This window comes from Amblyomma maculatum, chromosome 8 (genome assembly GCF_055883805.1).
Source record: "Amblyomma maculatum isolate TAMU_Amacu chromosome 8, ASM5588380v1, whole genome shotgun sequence".
In the NCBI taxonomy this organism is placed as follows: Eukaryota; Metazoa; Arthropoda; class Arachnida; order Ixodida; family Ixodidae; genus Amblyomma; species Amblyomma maculatum.
The window spans coordinates 82397568-82420410 of record NC_139351.1 but is presented as its reverse complement, the minus strand read 5'-3'; the positions used below and the strand labels follow the sequence as shown (position 1 = coordinate 82420410).

Here is a 22843-nt window from a genome sequence, read left to right as displayed (position 1 = left end):
ACCAGAGGCGGCAAAGCTCGCATAGCCACCAGTCGATCCCCTTATAATATCACTGTTATAACGATTCGAAAATCCCCAAATTGTCTCCCAAGCACTCGAGGGTAAAACAAACAAAAGAATCCAAGAAGCTCGCGCTTCTACAGCGATGACGTACCGAGACACCAACTTGAACCTTCTATTATTAAATATATGCTCAGCAAACGCAAGTGATGATGAACTTTTATTATCACACCGACTGCCGGGTGTTAATATATTAACACCCGGCTGTCGGTGTCATAACGGCCATCGAAGTCTAATGAGATAGCGCGGCACACATGCTCTGCTTTCAAATTTATGTTATGGCGTGTACGATTCATTCTTTTATTGCAGAAGTGGGTGCACCTGTCGTTACCCTCTTTCAAAGTATCGTTTATGCTTCCTACATGAGGTGATGCATTAAGCTTGTTTTACAATTTTATATATGAGTCAGATAGGTGCCCCGCTGGTTGAATCAGAGATCCAATTCCCAGTAAGACCTGTCGCCTATTTCCTTGCTTTATCTTTTCTTTTCGAAAAAAATGAACGCCATTTTTGATTCCAAATATTGTTACGATAGAAAACTACAAGACATACCGTCTTTTTGTAAACCTTTGTATGAATCAGAGATAAATAAAACACTCGAATCACTAAGTGTCCTTCAAGCTTTACGCGCCCATCCAAAATCTTAGGTAGCACAGAACCAGAAACTCGATTTATCACCACTGCAATGTGTTTGCTACTTGGCCGAGCTTTGACTTTGACCTAGTCTCTCGCTTAGGAGCGATAAAAGCTGAGGGCCAAATGAGTATGTAATTCTTGGTAGCGGTGTTTTAAATGAGCCTGTCCTAGAAAATAATTACATCAACCGGGAGAGCGGTACAACTGTTCCCAATACTTTTAGTACCTCTGATAAGCGGATCACTTGTATGCATATGACACCATAACATACCTGTTTCATTAAATGTGCACCCCTTACTTGCCTGCCTGCACCATTACCTGGAGATCTGGTCGTGAGGAAGTGCAGCGAAAAATGTCATTCTCAAGTACACGCAGTTGGTGTCATATTGTGGTGCCTCTGAACACCCCGCAGAGCACCTGCGTGCTCAACTATTTGTTGATATGTTTTCGCGACGCTATTCCGTACACTGACCGCATAAATCCGTTGCTGCCCGCACATGCCTGCCACAAAACAACGCAGTTTGAACATTTTTAAAAAGGAATGCTACATTCTTCAATTCGAAGTGAAGCTGTTTCTGCTTTTCTCTAGGTATGTATTTTAGGATAGAACATGGAATAGAAACAAACCTGGGTGCAAGCGGACCGAATAAAAAGTAGAAAAATGAGCACCGATATGATTCGTCATGTTGTTTTTTTCTCCCTAGATGGTGCCTGAAAGTCGTCATTACTAGTAGTGTTATTTATTTCAAGATACTGCAAACGAGTATTCCGGTCCTAGCAGGAGTGACATACATATGTACAGCACACAAGAAACGCAATAAATCACACAAAGCACCCGCAAAACTAACAAACAGAGGCAATGTAATGACATGAAATGTGTTGACCAACAGCTGGAGAGACGAAAAAGGAAAATACGAAAAACATTTGTGTGACATCAAAGTAACAATACATGGCCTAAAAAACTCCGACCCTACTGTCAACCAAACAGATGTTGCTGTAGAGCCTGGTCAAAGTCTGGAGACTGAATTAAGCTTTCTGGAGGAGTGTTCCATTCATAAATTGTCCTTGGATAAAAACTATGCTTAAATGATCTACATTTTGCATAAATTGGCTGCAGGCAGTGACTACAGTGATGACGTGTCCGCCTTGTGTTGGGAACTTTCACACATGGTGGAGGACTGACGTTTAGTTGGTTGTTTAAATTTTTATACATAAAGAGTAAACGAGTCAATTTCCTGCGAGTTTCTAGGAGCGGAAAGTTGTTGGCGGTCATGAGGTTAGTAGGAGAGTCAGTTCTTTGATATTTATTAAAGATGAACCTCACCGCTTTGTCTGTGTATGTTCAATTCGACAAATGTCTTTTTTAGTGTGAGGGTCCCAGATGATCGAAGCATACTCAAGTTTAGACCTGATATATGTGGTGTAAGCCAGTAGTTTAAGATTGGATGAAGCATCTTTGAGTTTACATCTGATAAAACGAAGTTTCTTAAAAGCTGATGAACAAATATTTGAAATGTGAGCACTCCAGGAGAGATTATTGTAATAGCAACCCCAAGATACTTATAACTAGAAACTTCTAGAAACTTCTAGCGACTAGAAAATAGGAAAACTGGCACCTAAATTCAGCTCCGATCCTATTCCACTTTCAGCCACGCTATCTTTGCGATATTTCAATCTCGTCTGCCACGTGACACGCTACCCACAATTCTTGCTTTTATTTACTGCAAATTCTTTGTGACAGGCGGTTACCACAAATAGGATAACTAGAACAACAAGAATGGGGTGGAGTGCATGTGACACGTACTCATAGACCACGAATGGCAGTTCACCAGTATCCTTGAAGAGAAAGGTCTGTAACAGATGTATTCTGCATCAGCTCAGATAGGGGGAAACAGTGGATCACTTCGAAAAAGAGTTCAACTTAAATTAAAGACCACTCGTAGAGGTGTGGATCAAAAAATGGTAGGTGTAAAGCTAAGAGTCTGGAAGCATACAGTGAGGGTTATGAATTAAACTCGAGTTAATGACAATCTATAGTTGACAATAAGAAAAAAAAAAGGGGGCATGGGCAGTGCATGTAGTGCGAAGAGAGGATAATTGATTGTCGATTAGGGTAACATATTGGATTCCAAGAGATGGAAAGTGTAGGATTGGGCGGTAGGATGTTCGATGGACAGATCAGAATAAGTTTGAAGGATTAAATTGGATACAGCTATACAGCTGCGCATATCCGGGGTAATTTGAGGTTGTTTTGGTTAATGGGGTTTAAAGTCCCAAAGCGACTCAGGCAATGAGCAACGAAGTAGTGAAGTATTTCGAAAATTTCGACCAGATGATGTTTTTAACGTGCACTAACATCGCACAGCACACGGTAGCCTCGATTTTCGCTTCCATCGAAAAGCGGCCGCAGTGGCTGGAATTGTACCCCGCATCCTTGTGAACAGTAGCCGAGAGCCTTAACCACTGCGTCATCGCGACGGGGCTTAATTGGAGGGAGACGGGAAATACGTGCAGCATTTCAGGCTGATGATGATAATATAATTTCTGGGTAGAGGCCGAGAGCAGTACGTGCATCAATGTTAAATGTTTAGTCTGCGGTTACAGAGTGTTTTCTTTTTCCCCATAGCTTAATTTTTATTAAACAGCCAAAGCGGCACTTTGTGCTAGGAGCGGCCTAATGGGAAACACACACCAAAAACCTGTTTAACGAGAGCGAAACTCGGTGAAATGCCACCTGCGTTTTGATTAAGCGACCACCGGTAACCACTTCTCCTTCTTATGCATAGTCCTCTCTTTGAGTGGCCATTTGCTCTTCATAGGCAGCAGAAACACCAAGGCATTAATCTAAACGAAAACTGCACAGAAACGAAATTGAAAGAAAAAAATTCCGTCTTTCTGTTCTAGCTCGCTTAGACAAACGCGGAATATATTTTTTTCTATTCCTGAAAAATGAACTGCGCAGTGCACCTGTGTAGGAAGTGATCAACCTTCCGCGGTGACGTTGTACCGACGGTTGCCACGAGTCTCCTACAGATGCGTTAGCTACACGATGTCCAGGTGGCTGTGCAGCCATGCGAGGCATTTGAAAAGGTTTGGGAAGTGCTTACTGCCGTCAAGCCACCAGCGGCGCTCGCTAGGTAAGACAACTGTTTTATCTGGATCACTGCAGTTTTTATGCTACACTGTTATATGAGCGAAAAATGGTTTGAATGAGGCGCATGAAATGAGATACATAGTGGGAAGCGGACAGTCTATGAAATCAAGGAAAGCATAGGATGTTTTTGTGTGGAACAATGTAAATGATAATATTATCGCGTAAACTAGAATTCTCGCCGTTGCGTCTGAGGCTGAGCTCAGGGTTTCGTAACCGGATTAGAGCTCAGTCTTGGATGATTGATGTCCTTAGTCAAAATGGCACTTACCAACAGTGGGGGATTGGCCGGGGTACTCTAGCGCGCTTATTCCTCTTTTTCACTACATTAGCTCCCTCCCCCATTAGAGAAGAATTGACCCGATGCTAAATAAACTTGTGGAGTAGAATATTAGTGAACTAGGTTTCATCTTGCGAGGCACGCATAGGGGTATTTCAGGGTTGGCAGACAGCAAAGCGCGTGATAGTGGGTCACCGTTATGAAGGGTATGCCATATGGGCATGGTCGAAACTTCGAAAGAGACCACACGATGGCGAGGCATTCCTTTTCAGTGGCAGAGTAGTTTGCCTATGCCTTGAACAAAACCCGACTAGCATAGGCGATCATGCGTTGTTGGCTGTTCTGTATACGTACTAGGAAAACCTCCAAATCGACATTGCTAGCATCGGTGTGCACTTCGGTATCTTCGTTTTCATTGAATTGGGCCAGAAATAAAGGTTACTCCAGGCCACGTTCAAGCTCTTGAAACGGGTGCATTTGCGGTGGCTCACACGTGAAATACATATCCGCGTAGTTAGAAGTGTAAAGGCGGGGGGGGGGGGGGGGCGGGGGCAGGGGCTCTGTTACGCCGGTAATGCGCACATAATCCAAGAAAACACAGAATTTTTTTTCTGGTCCCGCGGTGTCGGAAAATTGGCTATAGTAAATGTTTTATTAGGATCCGGCAGAACTCCCGCCTGATTCACGATATGGCCACATTTGTTTTCTCTTTGTCAGGGAAATGGCGGCGTTTAGAGTGAGGCCCCACGATTAGACGGCTTCTAGTACCACGTCTTGGCGACGAAAATGCTGCTCGAAATTTGAAATTCGAGGCAAATACAATCATGTTATTCAAGTATATTAGTCAAGTCGTTCACTTCAGATTTGCAAAAATGGTATCCGTGAGCCTTTGAAACGTTACGGGCTCGGAGCAAAGACTGAATGGCATGACGTGGAACTCGCATAGCCCGTTGGGTGTAATGAAAGCCATCTTTACGCGGTCCCTCTCATCGATTTCTCTCGGTCAGTATACAGACTGAGATCCATGGAGGAGAAGTACTTTGTGTCGCACGGGAGATCTATGGTGTCGTTGATTCTAGGCAAATAGGTAAACATCATTTTTGGAACGTTGTGCAGTCGACGATATTTAAGGTAGAAACAAAGTGCGCCGTCGTTTTTCTTCACAAGTACCACAGGTGCAGCCCAGAGGCTTCGTGAAGGTCGAATGACATCATTTTCGAGCATAAAGGTACTTGAGGAAAAGTTGAAAAAGAAAACAACCACATGCCGCTGGTGAAATTCAAACCCAGAAAGGCCGAATTCCACGTATTGTGCTTCACCAACTTCGCTACGGGGGTAGCTGTACACATAGAATATCTCTAGACTATATAGGAGAACCCTTTGTGGGATCCGAAGTGATTTTCAAAAAGGTTCGCAGCCACTAATCATCGCCATTCTATTGGAATTTCGTGATAGGAAACATCCAACATTGTCTGCATGCAAATGTACTAAAAAAGAAGGCGAGGTGATAAGTTTTCCTTGTAACAGCCAGCTTAAGAAGATATATGAATTCGGATGCTAGTTATGGTCACCATCCGACTAGGAACTAGAAAAAATAGACTATTTAAATCCTCAGAAGTAAGTAAGCTAAGCTAGAAATATTCCGCCAAGTAGGAAATAGCATACGACGCACCAGCAGCGGAAAAAGATTTGATCCAGTACGTTGCCGGATTTCAACGGTAACCACAGTGGCAAGTAGAAAAATCTATAGAAGTAATAACTAGCAGTGATAGGGTTGCGTGCGGAGCAGGCTATTTACCAGCTAACAGCCTTGATTGTTCAAAGTAAAGGAGCCGTTGCAGGTATTCTCAGGCAAAACTACATTTACGAATGACATGAGAGTGTAAGAGCATGAATTGTGCAACTAGCCACTGCTTCATAATAAGATCTCAATTATAACTCGCAGAACATTTATCGGCTAAATCTTGCTGTGACGTTTGTGTGTGTGTGTGTGTGTGAGTGTGTTTTGGCTGTGTGTGTACTTCCGGCCACCCTTCAGGCTACTAAGGTGGTTCCTCTGGGTATCATCTGTTGAGGGAACCTGCGCTCATTGCCCTATTTAACGGACGACTGTTAAAAGAAAGCTACAGGCGGAATCCACATAATGACTTTCGTACAAAGAGCAATTAATCAGATGCTCTCGCAAGAGGACCGAAAAGAGGAGTCCAGTTAGAGCATGCATTACCAAAGCCACTTTTCTTCACATTGTAAGGAATAGTGGGAAAAGCGTACAGCGCGCATAATGCGTGTGCTACTTTCTGACGTTCTCACATTCGACAACTATCATCTATTATCTATGGCTGGTTCGTAAAATGTATTACTGACTGAGTTTTACTCTGCATGTAGTACTGCGATCAGTTCTGAAGGTCATAGCGCGTCCGTTTTTTGATATCGCCATTCACAAACGTTCATAGCTTCTATCCAGAACCACCAACAGACCCATCCGTTTTATTTCCCATTCATACCTACATAAAGAAGCCTCAATCTTCTAGTCTTTATTTATTGTGACATTTGGTAAAGGTCTCAAGGCGTGCGTTTCTTTAAGCAGTTTTGAATGAATTGTTTAGCTACGAGTTAATAAACTCATGGCTTTTCGTTTATCGAAAGTGTTAGATTTTAGATTGATGTAGGTGGTGGTAAACTTCACAAAAACCCAAATCCACAGTTTTTTGAGCCTCATCTCTGTATTAACGTAGCATTTCGGTTGTGTGCGCTAGCTTTCGGCTACACGAAAAAAGTGTGTAAGTTAAAAATGCGCACAGCAATCGCATGTTCATAAAACTTGCGCAGTGCCTTCTGCTGCCAAGAGGATCTACCGGTAGAGCTCGACCTTATCTGTGATGGCGGGGAGAGCTGACTACGTACATGAAGCTCTACCGAACAAGATCGTTTGTGTAGAGAACAGTAGTCAAGGAGACTACTCAGCCGAACTCAGCGAAACAGGCCCTCCTTCAGTGCGTGATGAAACTTGTAAGTAGCCTATTAACGACTGTCTTCAAATCAACAACTGTTTCAGGCTATGATGCAGAGTACTGGCGCTTTATGTCTGCAAATGCACTACACTAAAAGGTTCTCAGTTCGTAAGTGTGCTTGAGACTAATGCGGACAGTACCTTTCCTCGCAAGAAGAGCTGTTCCAGTGAGGCGCTCCAGAATGCTCGCCTACCACATTACTTCTTCATCATTCGCTGCGTATAGGCCAGTGAAGTGATACTGTCTTACTACGTCATCTTAATAACATCATAAGATGGTTCCCTTACTCGCTATCACATGTGAAAACCATCAGCTGTATTCGGAACCGAAAACGAAACGAATCTCGATACATGTCAGATTAAGCCTCAATTTCTTCCGTTTCTTTCGTATCTATTTTTTATTGTGCCACTTTCCGGATCGACGGGCTAATGTTCTATGTCCACAGCTGAGGGAGCCTCCTCTTGGAAGGTCGAAATGAAATGGTACCAAAAGTTGGTGCTCTGGATTCTCTGCCAGGGCCCTTGCCCACGCCACGTCGCCTTTCTACCAGACGGCAACCGACGTTACTCAAGGAGGAAAGGCATCCCGTTGGTACAAGCGTATGGAGAGACAGTGCGCAATCTAATGCTGGTAAGCAGAATTTTTTCTTTCACCTGCATCTATCTACCGGCTGCTGTTAAGAACTACTTTCGTGGCATCGAAAAGGAGAAAAAACAATCTAACCAGAACAAAAGCCTAGCTGACAAGGATAATAGTGCACAGATATTTGTATATACAAATTACAATAAGAAAGAACTAACAGGGGTGTAGAAGATAGTCCTTTGGGGACAAATTGATTTGCCACAGCCATTACTCATTTAGAGATCCAACTGGAAGGTGACAAACAGGTAGCCTGTAAAAGACGAACTGTATGAGGAGCAAGATTTTTTTCTTGCAGATGCTCCCCAAGAGACTAAGAGTTGATCCTCGAAAATGATTCTAAGGGGAGCAAGTGTTGCTACCTTAAGGACTAACAGTTGATCCTAAGAAATAATGTTGTGTTGAGTTTAATGGCCCACAAGTAGCTCAGGCTATCGTGCCCCAAGTAAAAGTTTGTAAGTGGAGCATACTATTTATTCCAGTTTTTTTTTAAATATTAGCTTCCCTTAGAAAGCCAAACACACATGATAGGTCAATGAGTTCGCTTTCACCTAAAATCAGTGCTGGTTTGATTGAAGTGTGTTCATCGTAAAATTAAGTAAAATACTTTCTCTTTGCGTTTCATGTCTTGTGCATGACAGTATAATGTGCATTACGGGGACTTCTCAGCATTCTTTCACAGGAGTTTTTCTTTTTTCAACAAAACCTCGCATGTCATGTGTGTGTGGTCAATGCGAATACGGTATAATATCGCTTCCATAATCCTCAAAAATGATTTCTTGGAGTACAAATTTTACCACCTCGTAATTACCTGTTTATTCTCAGAAATGATCCTAGGGAGCGCAAGGATTACTCCTTAAGATCAACTGTTGATTCACATGAACAACGTTCAAAGGACTAACCATTGAACCACTGAGAGGAACTTCTTATCGATAGCCTCGTCGTCCACGTACACCGCAGATATGCTCATCATCATCATCATCATCATCATCATCATCATCATCATCATCATCATCATCATCATCATCATCATCATCAGCCTGATTATACCCACTGCAGGGCGAAAACCTCTCCCATATTTCTCCACTTAACCCGGTTCTGTGCTAGCTGCATCCACTGCTAGCAGATATGCTAGCTCGTGTCAACTGCGCTTAACTCACCGCTGCATGAATGTGTATAGAAATTTATATCTGGACAGTTTAACTTCAGTTTAAAAGCCTGTTATTTCAGTCACCCTCTTGTTCCAATGGACTACATAGAGGGCACTAGGATTTCACATTAAGCAAAAAAGGCGCCGAGAGAAGAGCAGGGGTACTTTATATCGCAAGTTTTGTAGCCAAGTGGTACTAATAATGCTGAATACAAACAATAACAAGCAAAACAAAGATTACAGCCGTAAGCAGCGAACTACTTCAAGAGCAAAGGAAAAGATGAACTTAGGAAAATAAACAAACAGTATTAATTCTCAGGACACAGCAAACAAACAGTATCCTCGTTGGTCTTGTTGGTCTTGAAGTCAGTGGTGGAAACGACTTGAAGAAAATGAAGGCCGTTAAGCACAGGACTGCTGCGCAGCTCGTGAATGGTCATCAGAAGCCGGAAGTGGTTCCGTATGTGCAAAAGATCTCCCACAACCTGCGAAAAGTGGCGAATCGGTTTAACGTGCCGATGGTTTTTTGCAGCACACAAGAAACTTGCTCAGCTGAGTGAAGATAAAATGTGGGATTGTCAGAAGAACCATGAGAAGCGTTTTGTGCAGTGCACTATGAACGTCATCTACAAGGTTCCTCTGTTTTGTGGTAAAGTGTATATCGGCCGGACTGGGCGTTGCGTGAACGACCGTCTCAGGAAACGTGCAAAAGTCCTGGAAAGTATAGGAGCGCACGAATCTGATTGATCACTGCATTGCTTGCTCCAGTTGTGAGCCACGTTTCCGTAGTGTATCAATCCTTGGTGGGAGTTATCAAAAAACTGCTCGGGAAACCATGGAAGCATACTTTATCAGAAAAATTAGGTCAGAATTGTGTAAGTAACTCTTCTATTGTTTTGTATAAAGTTGAGATGGACTTCCTATCGCGTCTACACTGATTGTACGCGGCTTTTCAAGTTCTTTGCAAGGTTGCATCTGGGCCCCAGGCCTGTTGTATATTTATATGCCTGGTTGTTCTTCAATAAATTAGTTGTCAGTGGAGCCAGTGTTCGTCCTTTTGTTTTGCGCTAAATATTTTACTCGTGATGTCAGAACGCCAACTAGCCCAATATTTACCTCTTTTCAACCATAATACACATAGCTTTGTTGAACTCACTGACATCGTCGGCAAGCACCAGTTTACCATGCAGACAGTGTCACTGCGAGGCGGTTTTTAGCTATAAAGGAATTGTGATCATTTATGCAGTTCGAAAATTAGGTATTCCCACTTTACAAGAGTTATCGATATGTGATCAGACATATGCCAGTGGAGCGATAAGCGCATTTTCAAGGGTTGGGTTAATTTGATATATTTTAAAGAAAACACATAAACGGGAGATCTTTCCTTGTTGCTACAAGTGCTAGTGACAATTTTTCTCTTATGAGTGTTAATCTCAATAAACGACCGCAGTCCCCGGACATAAAATGTTATTGACATATGTTTGTGCCACGCGCACAAGCAGCGTTCGCAAAAGGCCGATGCACAGAAACACAAGTAAAAACATGCACGTTCTCTGTTCAAGCTTTGCGCTAACGAATTTCAGCAGGATTCCAGCTATGTGGTTCACACCACGAGTGCACGCGTGCCACTTCGCAGATGCATGCTTCGGACCTGAAGGAGTGTCCGCTTGAAACTCAGAACGGATGATGAGTTTGCATCATACACCACGTACCCATAAAAAGTTGCCGCCATGTATAGTAAACATGCAGTACATACCAAAATCAGGCAGACATAGTTCGAGACTAGTGGGGGTTAAACTTTTGATTTCGAGACTGAAGTCGCTGCAGCTCCGTGACGTTCCGAGCCTAATGATTGTTTCTCCAACGCGCAGATTAAAATGGCGCGGCGGCACAAACAAGCGACGAGTGAAAAAACTTCCCAAGATGGCCAAGGCAGGGACACAAGCTGAGCCAGAAAAAAGCTGCTCACTAGGGCTACTCCGTCTTGAACAGCCATACAAAGTGATCAATATGGCCAGCATAGCTTTTGCTCGCTAAGTCAAACATGAGCAAGGTTTGAAGAGGGGTTTTAAAAACAGCGGTAGTTAGCATAGTATTACTATATTTTGACAGATTTTTCCAGTTTCAAAACATAATTCTTAATCTTTCAGAGACTGTTTGGCGCAAAAGATGCAGAACAATTTTAACCCTGTTCGTGAGCATAGCATGCGCTATTTGAGTTTCGATTTCAAATTTCAGTTTTCGAATGTCGCTTCAGATTGAAATTGCAAGGTCAAATCACTTAAACGGAGCAGCTGTTTGTAAAAATAAGCCGCTTGTGTTCACGCATCGAGATTAAACATTAGTGCGTTGTATGTAAGGCAAGAGAGAGAGAGAGAGAGAGAGGGGGGAGAGAGAGAATAGACTTTAATTGTTTCACAAAATTGTGTGGGTGGTTTTTCTTAGTCCTGATTTAGGCAAAACATTCAAAATGATCCGACATATCGCTTCATGCACGTGTGGGCAAACGAGCCTTATTGCATTTGAAATTTTCGTGACGATTTTACCTTCCACGACGAGAGCCACGCGTGAACTACAGAAAGCAAGGCGTGTGAATGAAATCCTCCAAGAGGCATATGCTACAAAGCGAACTATTTTATTCACAGATTTTTTTTACGGGGATAGGGAACAGCTGTACAACAGGTTCACCGCTACGGGGTTACAACCGTCTCATTTAGACCAGAACACGCTGCTCTGCTCTCAACACTTTGAACCGTCACTTATGAAAGAACACAGGGCAAAAAAAGTGAACAGCCAACACACACGTGAACATCCCTTTACACTTACTGGATGCAACGCTGGCCATTCAAAATAAGCCAGGCGCAGGGCCACTGCTGTAGAATTAGTCAACGTTTTTCGTATCTTGGGTTATTCTTGTGCCAAAGAAAGCTTCCGACGTGTTTCCAAGCACTTGGTAACAGAGCCAGCTAGGTAATATGCGTCTACTCGATGGACGAAATTGGCGTTAAGCTCATCACATTCACGGGGCTAGTGGCCTTCAGATAACAACACTGAAGAAACATTACATCTATGTGATGTAACAGCAGGCACATGACGCAATATACCATCGTAAATACTCCGCAACAGTTTTCCCGTTGTTTACAGCATCCAACAGCTATCACTATGCGCCGCAGTTTTCGCACTATCTGCGCTACCAGGATCAAACATTGTTCACCGGTCAGTTTTAGCAAGTATAAATCATCTGACAACTGTTAAACAGTTGAATAATGGCGGGTTATGCGGCCAGCATTCGAATGCATGGGCTGAATGGGCAGAATGGGCAGAATTTTGTCTAGAGTCAGTATAATAACATTATGGGTTAAGGAACAGCTGCTGTAACTGCCTCACAAAGATCTGGACAGCAAGGCTCTCCCGAATCGCGACAGGTAACGGGCTGTTCATGCGACGTTTCCGAGTGGTAGTGACTGCGTTCCCGCTCATGACGTGGTTGCCAACTCTAAAAAGAGGGACGGCGCCAACTCGCGATGCGGGAGGGTGGTAGATGTCAGGTTATATATCCAGGCGATGAAACCCGAAACGTGCTCTCCGAGACATGCGGGAAGAGAGTCTGCGGAGCTGCCCGGTTTCAACTGAGTCTTTCCTCCTCCCGTTAATGTTTTTTGAGCCAGGAGTAAAGATTAGTCCTCCAAATTAGCACACGGCATGAATCTTGACGCAGTCGGCCTTCTTGGAGTGCATTTTTCTTAGAGAGCATAGTACGAATGCTGCACTTCATCAACTGGTGTACACTCTGGCCGACTAACATTCAGCATCACCTATTAATAAACGGATATATCCTCATATCTAAGTATGAAAAAAAAAATTGGGATGTGGCGCTCGGCAAATATGTTGATACCGATTGCATGCTGTTCAATTGGTCTCAAAGCTGCCACTAGAAAAATGGATGCAAGTTTCATATCTACTATATCTTTTGCGGAGAACAGCGCAACAGTTTTGGAAGAGCGCAACAGCCAGAGAAGTACGCTCTGTCAGTCGTAAACTGCAGCGCAATTATCTCTCTATAATGGCACATCAACTAACCCAAGTAAAATGTTTGTTAAGTACAAGCAGTTGTGATGGCCATACAAGCATAAGTTGGTGGGTCCCGAAGCATTCAAAATTCCCGCGGCAATTGTAAATCTTTAGAGTTGACCGTCGTGCCACATAGGGGTAATCTTATAGAAACCGAACGCGTTTTAGGCGAAGAGTATGCAGCTCGTTCGGCTCAAAATGTGTCGCCGTTGCCGTACTCCAGAGCTGATAAAAAACGGTTTCAGATAAAGTATATGCATCTGATTTCGTATCATACTATTTTGACGCAACCGTATTTGTATAGCATGAGCAGGTTCTGGTGGCAGTTCCTGGCCCTACGGGGTTGGGACGGTGGGCCAACGCCGCTCGCAGCGGAGGCTAGCCTGCCACGAAATTTTTATTTGTTGTAGGCCGTCATTGCACCCGCCACCGCTTCAGTGGCGGTGGACGACGTCTGTTGCTGCTGCGTGCGTCTTTCTCTCCCTCTTCCTTTTCTTCTATATTTTTTCTTCTGTCCGCACGAGGCAGCGGAGGTGGCTCAGCTACAGAGCCAGTAGCAGGCCCATGCATTTTCTTTTCCTTCTTCCTACAGCCACAACAACAACTGTACAGCATTCAGGGTGGCGCGATACAATATTGGGATCCATGCCATATAGCCTCCGTCTGGTAGTCAAGTTGGAGGCTAGGACTTAATATAACGGTGAAGTGGAAGCTGTTCGATAACACTCTTACGCTAACTATTACCACATGATAGCCTCGTTAGGCGAGTCAGCAAATAAATTTAGCTGGAAAGAAGCGGCTCATTATTAGATACATACGAAGGAAGCCAACAGCCACTGACGTCTAGAAAGGACAGGGAAATGCTTTGAATGAATGTGAAAGGATATTGTATTAGTGGAGATAGTTTATTAAAACGTAGAGAAAAAATCAAATGCCTCCGGTGGGATGCGAACTAACGACCTTCCGATTTCGTGTCCGGGGCTCTAACGCAGACCTAGGCGATGGTTTTTGCAATATTCTATATTCTTAGGTATTTAGACGATGAACCCAATGATGAGAGTGTTCTCTAGAGCAACACTCCTACATAGCGGTGGATGTGGAACGTCCTGTAATGCCGTGCATGTCACTCTGCCCGTGTTTCATGAAACGCTGTTAACCTTCTATATAAGCACAGTTTGCATGCTTTGTTGTGTGAAAGCTTTAGCGCCTCATGTTCCATGGCGAAATTATTCGTCATGCTGTGCACAGATGGAATTTATTTCTGCTGCAATTACTAGAGCTTACTACCTGTCCTACAGACGGCTTAGGATCTGACAGAGGGACAGCGATAGAGCTTTTTTCCTCAGCAAAAGACCCCTTTTTCTATAGTTCTGATGAATGGACAACACCTTGGTTCTTTTTTTTTTCCTGTGGGAGGCAAGGGTGGGCGTCTTTGTCAGCCTAACTAAGAGCGCATGTTACGATTAACTTCGATATATTTTGGCTCGTTAATCACATTATTCTACGCGGAAACGTTACCACAGATGATTTTGGAAATCTGTCCGTAAAAGCGTTCGTGAAGACGTGAAAGAGGCGGCTGTCTGGTTCGAAGCCACGACTCGATCACGTCAATCACGGTTCGAAGTCGTGATTGACGGCCGAACATTTCTTCCACTAGCGTAGCATGGCGTGCATGCAACTACTTCAGTCCTTACAATTTCTGTTACAGTCATCAGGAAACAGACAATACAATATAGAAATTAAATTACAGAAGTGTAGTAAGGAGGCACCTGTGTTGTAATATGTAGACAGTCGCACAGGTTGAGCTTTAATACGCTCTTGTTTTCTTCATTTTTGTTGCAGATGTGTGATTGGCTGCTGAGGCTGAACATCCGAAATATCACCACCTTCCTCATTAGCACTCGCAACGTCAATCGGAGTTCAGATGAGCTGGAGGCCATGCTGAAAACTACCGATAGGTTCTGTTCGCGTACAATATGTAACATGTGAGCCTAGTTATATTTTTATATTTTCATTGCTGTGCCTGAACGCATCGAATACGTTCTGCTAATACGAAACAGCGTTACCAAGATTGTCACATTCCTTCCTGAAAATTCTGACAACAGGCAAAAGTGAAACACTAGGGCAGGTCTGTGGATATTCCAATTAATGATATCAGGCTGGCGGCTGGAGGTCTCATATGTATTTACTGCGTGCGAGAAGCACTAAGTCTAAAACCAGAAGTCTAACATACTATATTATTCAAGCAGACAAGCATAATATGAGTCGACGGAAATATAACGCATTTAGATTAAATGTGCTTTTTTCGTTGGGGTTCTCGAGCTAGCACATTTCTATGGGCTCTCAATTACCATTATAAGAAATATTTCCAGAGAACGTGTCTAGGCTGGACATGGAACTCGCTGTAGATGTTGCGTTGACCTGCTCCAGAATCTTGATCGAGTACCATATGTTTTTGGTTTTCCCCCCTTGTGGAGTTTACAATTGCATATTCTCACCTGAAGCTATATGATCGAGTGTTCAATGTGCGTGATGTGTTGGTGTGATGAGACGACTGGCCACCTACTTTGTGAGTGCCAGTGTATAGCTTCACCACACGGATCATCGTATCCTTACAAAAGCCAAGACTCTAGTTACCTGGACTACACCCTCAACTCCGAGCAAATTTTTGACGGTGCTATTTATATTCTCAAACGACTCGGGGTTGGATTCAAGGCTGTGAGTATTGCGTAGACATGTGTGCCCTGATATTAAAGTATAAATCGGGAACGTGGAATATTGATTTCCAAGTATTATCGTGCATTCCTCCCTCTCCTTGTGTTCCAATTCTCATGAATAGGATAGCCCTCTGGGCGTCCCCTAGTCAATCTTTCTGCCTGTTCATTGTTCTTTTCTTCTCTCTCTGTTTGGTCATATGCGTCAATCAACGAACGTCAAAGACGAAGCGAAAATGCTAGTAGGTATGTGATGGTTCAAGAGTGAGCAGCCTTGCAAATGGCAAATGTTTTACATTTCTTTTGTCTGAATCAACCTCATATTGGTCTTTGATGGACGTAATATGGACACTTGATTTTCCGGACAGAGGCGGGGGAGGGCATTTTCATTGTCTTCATCTTCGGCTCGATTGCGTCAAATTGTCTTTTGTGCTCACTGACACGATGACTGATACTCATGAAATGCTGTCACATGTGAATAATTTCGCGTAGCCCAAGCAGCGTGCTGTGTAGATCGCAGACATGGTAGCCGTAACCTCCTTGGTGGCGTAACAGTGCTAAGATTGGTAGAGAAGAAAGGACAACGAACAGCTAATCCATGAATAAAAAACACAGCAGCTAGTTTGGAAAAAGACCCAATGAAAGACACCACAATAAGCTCCATAGTTGATCGGCCGCTATATAATCAAAACATCCAGATTTATGATTTATCCATAGTGGAAATATGTTGTCGCTTTTTGGCATTCGTTTCTGCATACACCGTGAACAGCAGGTGTAGGTACATTTGAAGGTCCCAGACGTGCTCACATGACCGGGTGGTGAGACACGAGTGAATCCTTTTCACACTCGGCTCTTATCTCTTGCAGCAATGGGTTTCAACAACGAGGTCTGCGGCACCGCTGGGTGGGGGAACTGGAATCGCTGCCAGATGAGTTGTGGACAAAAGCAGCGCAATTGGAACTTGGAACTTCTGGAATAATAGAGTGAGAAAATCGAAGTCATGCATTTTTGTCGAGGCTCATCATGCCGCTGAAAATAGAGCCGAGCGTTCGGCGCTTGCTACACAATTCGCATAATTCGCGTTCGGGCAGTATACAGGGAAATCTTTTAATGCGGATAGGGGACGCGAAGGACTTAAAATTAAAGATGTCTCAGCTTGCATTCCACAACGTGCAAGATGTAATCTCACTAAGGTAATCTTTATAGAATCAGAGCAACGACACGATCTCTCCAGCACTAATCACTGCGTTTTTATAAGACATATTTACTGCATCCGGTAACCAATGCTGTATATGTTACGAAGGCTGAAAAGAGATGAGGAGGTGAATAAATTATTGGCGAAACGTTGGCTGATATTATGAATTTTAGAAGTGTGCGATGGTGTGGTCCCTGCGGGCAGGAAGTATAAGAAACAAGATTCTGGGTGTAATACCGGCTACTTTCACGTGCCACTTCTTCACTGGTTGTTTAAATGAACTATTCAGAGGGCTGGATTTCAAGCAGTTGCGAATTAGAGTTGACGCAGAATACTCCAGTATTATGCAATTCACTGATGGCATTGCCTTGCTGACTGCCTCATATGTTGAAGTGCAGAGAATGAGAAGAGAGAGAGAAGTGCAGAGAAGTGCAGAGAGAAAAGGAGAATGATAGGCCTAAAAATCAGTGTGCATAAGACTAAATTAATGTTCAACAGCGTGGGAAAGGAATGCCAGTTTGCTGTGGTGGCAAGGCGATCGAAGTTGGGAGGGAATGCGCCTACTTAGGAGAGGTAGGAATTACATCTCCTTTAGATAGTAATCATAATAAGCAATTAACTCGAAGAATCACATTGGTTGAAGCAAATTAGGACGTGGTATGGATCATGCACTGCAGGTTGCCATGCAGGATCCCTGAAGAGGAAATTATTAAAGCTCTATCTTACCGGTGTTCTCTTACTGGCCAGAAAAAGGAGACTCACGAAAACAGTCAACAAATATTGAAGAATACGCATAGAGCTATGTAAAGGAAAATAGTATTTGTAACGCTAACATACAGGGATCGTACCGAATGGGCGCAAGAACGAGCCAGACTTAATAACATTGCAGTAGAAAGGAAGAACAAGAAATGGTCATGGCCACCCTACTGATAAATCAAAAGTTCTACGTGGCAATGACCTCATAAAATTTCATCTAATCGCATAGACTATCATACGGTTCACATCATTATCATAAAATATCGTACATAATTTATGATAATATACAAGAAGCTATGAGACCTTATGCAGTTATATGCGACTTGTATGTGATTTATTATGTGAATTGAGTGAGATTGTGTGAGAAAATTTGAGGTTATTGCCTCATACAATTTTTTCAGTAGGGCAAGTCATGTAATGCGAAGTCATATAACGATGGTCCTTATGAGTAACATAATAGAGTGAATTCCAAGGGAAGGCAGCGTAGCACTAGGCGGCAAAATGGAAGGTGGGCGGACGAGGTATGGACGTTTGGGTGGATCAAATGAATACAGCTGAACCACGACCGGGTTAATTAGAGATATTTGAGTGAGGCGCTTGCCCTGCACTGGGTATAATCACAGCGATGGTAAAGGTGATAAAGCGAAGTATAGTTCCAACACCCCTTAGGGAACTGTAAATTGCTCTCTTATAGCCTGCATGACGATGGGGCGTTGTACCATTTCGAGACTGCTATTTGAGAATGTCGGATTGTGTGCATCATACAGTTCCTGCCAGAGCAAAACGCGCACTACTGAAATGACCATTGTCTAGGCTTCTTGTTACTGCTGGCAAACATTTTTCTCCTGATCGTTGCGTGACTCTTTCCAAATTGGACCATTATATATACCGTGGCCTGAAGTTCAGTTGTTTTAACTGACTCGGTCCATATAAAGCCTTTCTTCGCGGCTTGTGCTTATGCTAGCTGCCTTGTAACTTTGTAATTACAGGCTTCTGGATTACACCTGTGACCGATACTTCTTCAGTGCCTGCCATTCATGAGCAATAGAAATTATTGTGATTTAATTACACGCTACTATCCTCTGTGTGAGGTTGAGAGGTATGAAGCAGCTCGCCTTCCACTCTTACGTTTTTTTTTTCTTTTTTAGAAATGCCACCTGCACGTTCTGCATAGTCCACAACAGCAAGCGACTGCTGAACCGCATGGCCGGAGAACTAGCACGAGCCGTGAGGAAAGGTGTTATACGGACAGAGTGAGTAGAAACTACTGAACTTTAGGTCTCGGACTCTATACGAGCTTGTCTGGACTAAGTTTGCAACAGGAATACATTTTTAACCAACAATAATGCCCAGAGAAAATAGTAAATTCTGTGGAACGAGCTTTGCGTTGACAGGAACCGTTTCCCGCGCAGTTTGGACGGAGTACGAGATTAAAAGATTTCACATTACGTTTATACGTGCTTGGCCGGTGCAATAATGCACAAGTGGGTTCTTTTTTCCTGTGATACGATTGCTTTATCTCTCAATACAGATCGAATGTTCCTTCTATGAGAGCTTTCTTGAAAAATGTAATTATTACTCGTTAAGCTGGAAAAAAGTGCGCGGCAGGAGTGAAGTGTGGGACCGGCATAATCTTATAAAAGTGATGTAAAATTGCTTTCAAAAAATTTATTTATTTTGAATTAATTTACTGAATTCTACTCAAAAAGTCGTATTACGTACAATTAATTTATCAAATGGAAATTATTTTGATTGAATCGAAATGAAGTGGCGCTAAAGCTTAAATTGATTAGATCACATCGAAAGCAGCATAATTGCATGACTCTAATTAATTTGGAAGTATCCTAATTTAAATACACCCACTTCAATCACACAAAAAAAAAAAAAAATTCCATGCTGCTCTTCAGAGGACCGTGAGCTGTCCTTAGCTGTTGACAATTTTTGCACTTAATGGAAATGTATAGACTGAACGAGGGCTTAACCTCTGCTGTAAATAGCGTCGGCGCTTCTTCATGAAGCCGTTTTGGATAAGTTGGAGGCAGAATCTCTTAAAACAGATGGCAACACGAGGAACGCCTTTCGTAGTTGCCACTTGATATTTGACAAGCAGCATCGTTAGGATCGGTTACATCGAGGTTAGTAAAAGAGACCACGAAATCGCAAAAAGGCGACACACTAGGCGTGTTCTATATTATGCTGTCCCCTCCGAGGCAGCGTTTCGATAAGTGCTGCTTTGGCAATGTCAGCTGCGGGCAGATGTCTGGTGCAGAAAATATATTGCTTCAGTACATTACTAGTTCGTTCGAGAGGATCGATAGGGAATAGTTCCCGTCTTAAATCGGTGTTATATATAGACTGCCTGATCGATACAAATTAATAGGGCCTTCAGAAAGTCATCGGTAGTGACTTTAGAGGTTGTAGAGCGTGATAGAGGAAATACTGATCGATTACCTATACCCATGTCTGATAGACGGTTTACGAACTTTGTACTTTACGCAGGGACATCACGTCGGGACTTATTGACGATTATTTGGCGATTGCTGAAGTGCCCGAATGCGACCTGTGGTTTCGAAGCTCGGGCGAGGTGCGTTTTAGCGAGCTGATAGCGATACAGAGCGGATACGCATACGTACACTTCGAGCCCAAGCTCTGGCTTTCAGTACGCTTCTGGGAATTTGTCCAGGCTATTCTTGCTTTTCAGATTCACTGGCCGTCAATAAAGGTGAGTTATACCTTCAACACATTAGCTGGACCCTTCTGTGTGTCCGAAGAAAGAGTTCATGTGATTTCACAGTCGCATTATTGGGTGGAACAAACAACCTTACTCTTGCTTCCAAAGTCGTGGTTATACTGCTGCAAACGTACAATCTGCGTGTAATCCCCATCACTGAATAATATAGACGAAAGCTGTTTGGACCTGCTGGCGGTAGTCGTTAGGTCATCCGGTCTATTAGTCGCGGTTAAGTGTGTAAGGTTACGCGCTTCAATGAAGCAGTCCTGCATTTTAAGTCTGTCAACTAGAACAAAGGCTTTCCGTTTCACACGTGTCCCAAAGCTGACAATACTGCAGTACTGTCGTTTAATATGGCTTTGATTCTACGAGAATTGGGTTTAAACGAAATGGTTACGCATACGGAGAAAACAATGCGAATGAGGTTACCTGACAACATACAAATGCTATATGCGGCATCGGTGTTTATATTGTCTGGTTGGAAGGTGCTTTTCACTGGCGCTTTTATTCGGAAATATTGATATACGTCACCAAGTAGTGACATCGATCAACTAGGCCCTAGGAATATTTTTTTTTAAGTCAGTGGGATGAGGTTTCTTGGGCGTATCATCCACCTTGCCATTTTTATAAAATTTCGTGGATATATTATCCAAGAACATCATCAACAATGCGTAGGAAGGCGCATAATGAAGCCATTTTTAGTAGTGCTTCAGGAGTCGTGAGCAAATATTTGTAAACCCAATGTGTAAGAAAAAGATCGGGGAAGGCTGACTTTAAAATGCATGGCTAAGGACCACAATGTACCAGTAAAGTACCCGGCAATGAAATGATCAATTAACGCAATCAAGTGGTTTCCGTTTTTGTATGGTTAATAAACGAACCTGAAGTTTTTGTGTAGTTGTTGAGACGTCGGCTAAAAGAAATAGCGGACTATCTTTATGCTTTGGGCGGATGGGTTTCCACATTTCTCACCTATCACTGTTTTACCTCTGATAAGAAATTAATTTGTTGTGTGCATGCGCATATAAGTTTTAATGCAATTATATACATAGCAAACATTGCATATACATTTCAGTAATGTTTTTGTTTGTGATATCTGATACTTCAGTGAAGCGCACAGACTTTACCATTCATTGCGAAGTAATCTCCTTTGATACAATTTTGAAGCTGCTCTCATTACACTTCTTGTAATCGTTTTTTTTTTCTGTTCTGTCGGCACCAGACAATCCAAAAGAAACATTTTGAAGAGCAGGAATCTCGCTCCGCATATATGGACCTAGATCAAACAATTCGTCAGCGAGCCTTCCTTAGGCATGTCGAAATGAAGAGGATGGAATACATTCACCAACTGTCCACAGGTCTGCATTGTAAGAAGAGAGAAAAATAAAGCTTTATTGAATCGTTGACTTCTGCGTCGAAAAACTCAGGCCAGCAGCCAGCAGGTCTTAAAAGGATGTCAGCTGGTCTAACCGTAGCAATCATAGGTGCTAACAGGGAGAGCTTCGCTATTTTTTTTCTTTTATACAATAAAATTTGCCCTACAAACCTCGGAGCTGAAAGATTTGCAATGAGCAAATAGAATCGCACGTCGTGAATTTTGGTGCTTTTGCAATGCGAATATGTTGAAGTATTCTGTCATTCTGAATCATCGATTGTTACGTAAGAAGTGTATAGAGGAATCATCGTCTAAGCTTGCAGGGGAAAAATAGGAGTGTGGAGAAATAGAGAGGAAATAGGGAGTGAGTCGGATTGAGGAGGAATAGTGATCATCACATGGTTATTAAGTGGAATAGGAAGCCTGAAAAACTCGCTTGGTGATGCAAGACTATCGCTTGGTGATGCAAGACTAAGTGCATTGTAATTAAACCTACAAAGACAACTGTCTTGATGGTTAGCTATATGAAGGATGATATCACAACAATAGATGAGCACAAGATTCTGGGCGTTACACTAATTGGAAACCTAACATGGGATTATCATATTAACTAAATGTGCAAAACGCTGTTTGCGGTAGCAGGCACTATGTCCTGCTGGCCAAATATTCTTTCAGGAAATGTTAAACTGCAATTATATATGCGCTATTTGCGTCTTACATAAATTACTGCAGCCCTGTTTGGAGCACTACGACAAAAAATATTTATAAAATCAGTGTGCTTCAAAAGGAAGTTCTGCACTATGTTGCGAGCGTTAGCATAGAGACTACAAAATACCTACTTCCCAATTACAACATTATGTGATTCCCGTACAGTTATGAACATAAGTTGCTACGCCGGCCATACTTTTGTGCTGAATCTAGAAAACTTCTTAAACCTGTTGCATTGTTAAACAGCGCACAACGAACGTATGCCTTAGAAACGTGCCATATTGGTTAGTTAATTTCCGCACCCAATACAAAATTCAGTCATTAAAACATATTTACCATCCATTTCTCAACATATACTCTAAGAAG

The 22843-nt window shown here is 42.8% G+C and overlaps 1 protein-coding gene across 3 annotated transcripts; it reads left to right on the top strand.

Annotated features, from left to right (window-relative positions):
* The first annotated feature begins 3677 nt into the window (after positions 1-3677).
* LOC146181631 (uncharacterized) lies at positions 3678-21800 on the top strand. 3 transcript variants are annotated; one of them, XM_084576632.1, is made up of 9 exons: positions 3678-3833; positions 6957-7136; positions 7584-7768; positions 14841-14983; positions 16579-16695; positions 18812-18916; positions 20163-20247; positions 20365-20385; positions 21617-21800. In XM_084576632.1, the coding sequence occupies exons 2-9, from the start codon at positions 7007-7009 to the stop codon at positions 21779-21781; spliced, it is 951 nt and encodes a 316-aa protein (XP_084432758.1). In that variant the 5' UTR covers positions 3678-3833; positions 6957-7006; the 3' UTR covers positions 21782-21800. The 3 variants fall into 3 exon arrangements, with proteins under 3 accessions (XP_084432758.1, XP_084432756.1, XP_084432757.1); XM_084576630.1 differs by having other exon boundaries at positions 20163-20385; XM_084576631.1 differs by lacking the exon at positions 16579-16695 and having other exon boundaries at positions 20163-20385.
* The last annotated feature ends 1043 nt before the right edge of the window (positions 21801-22843 follow it).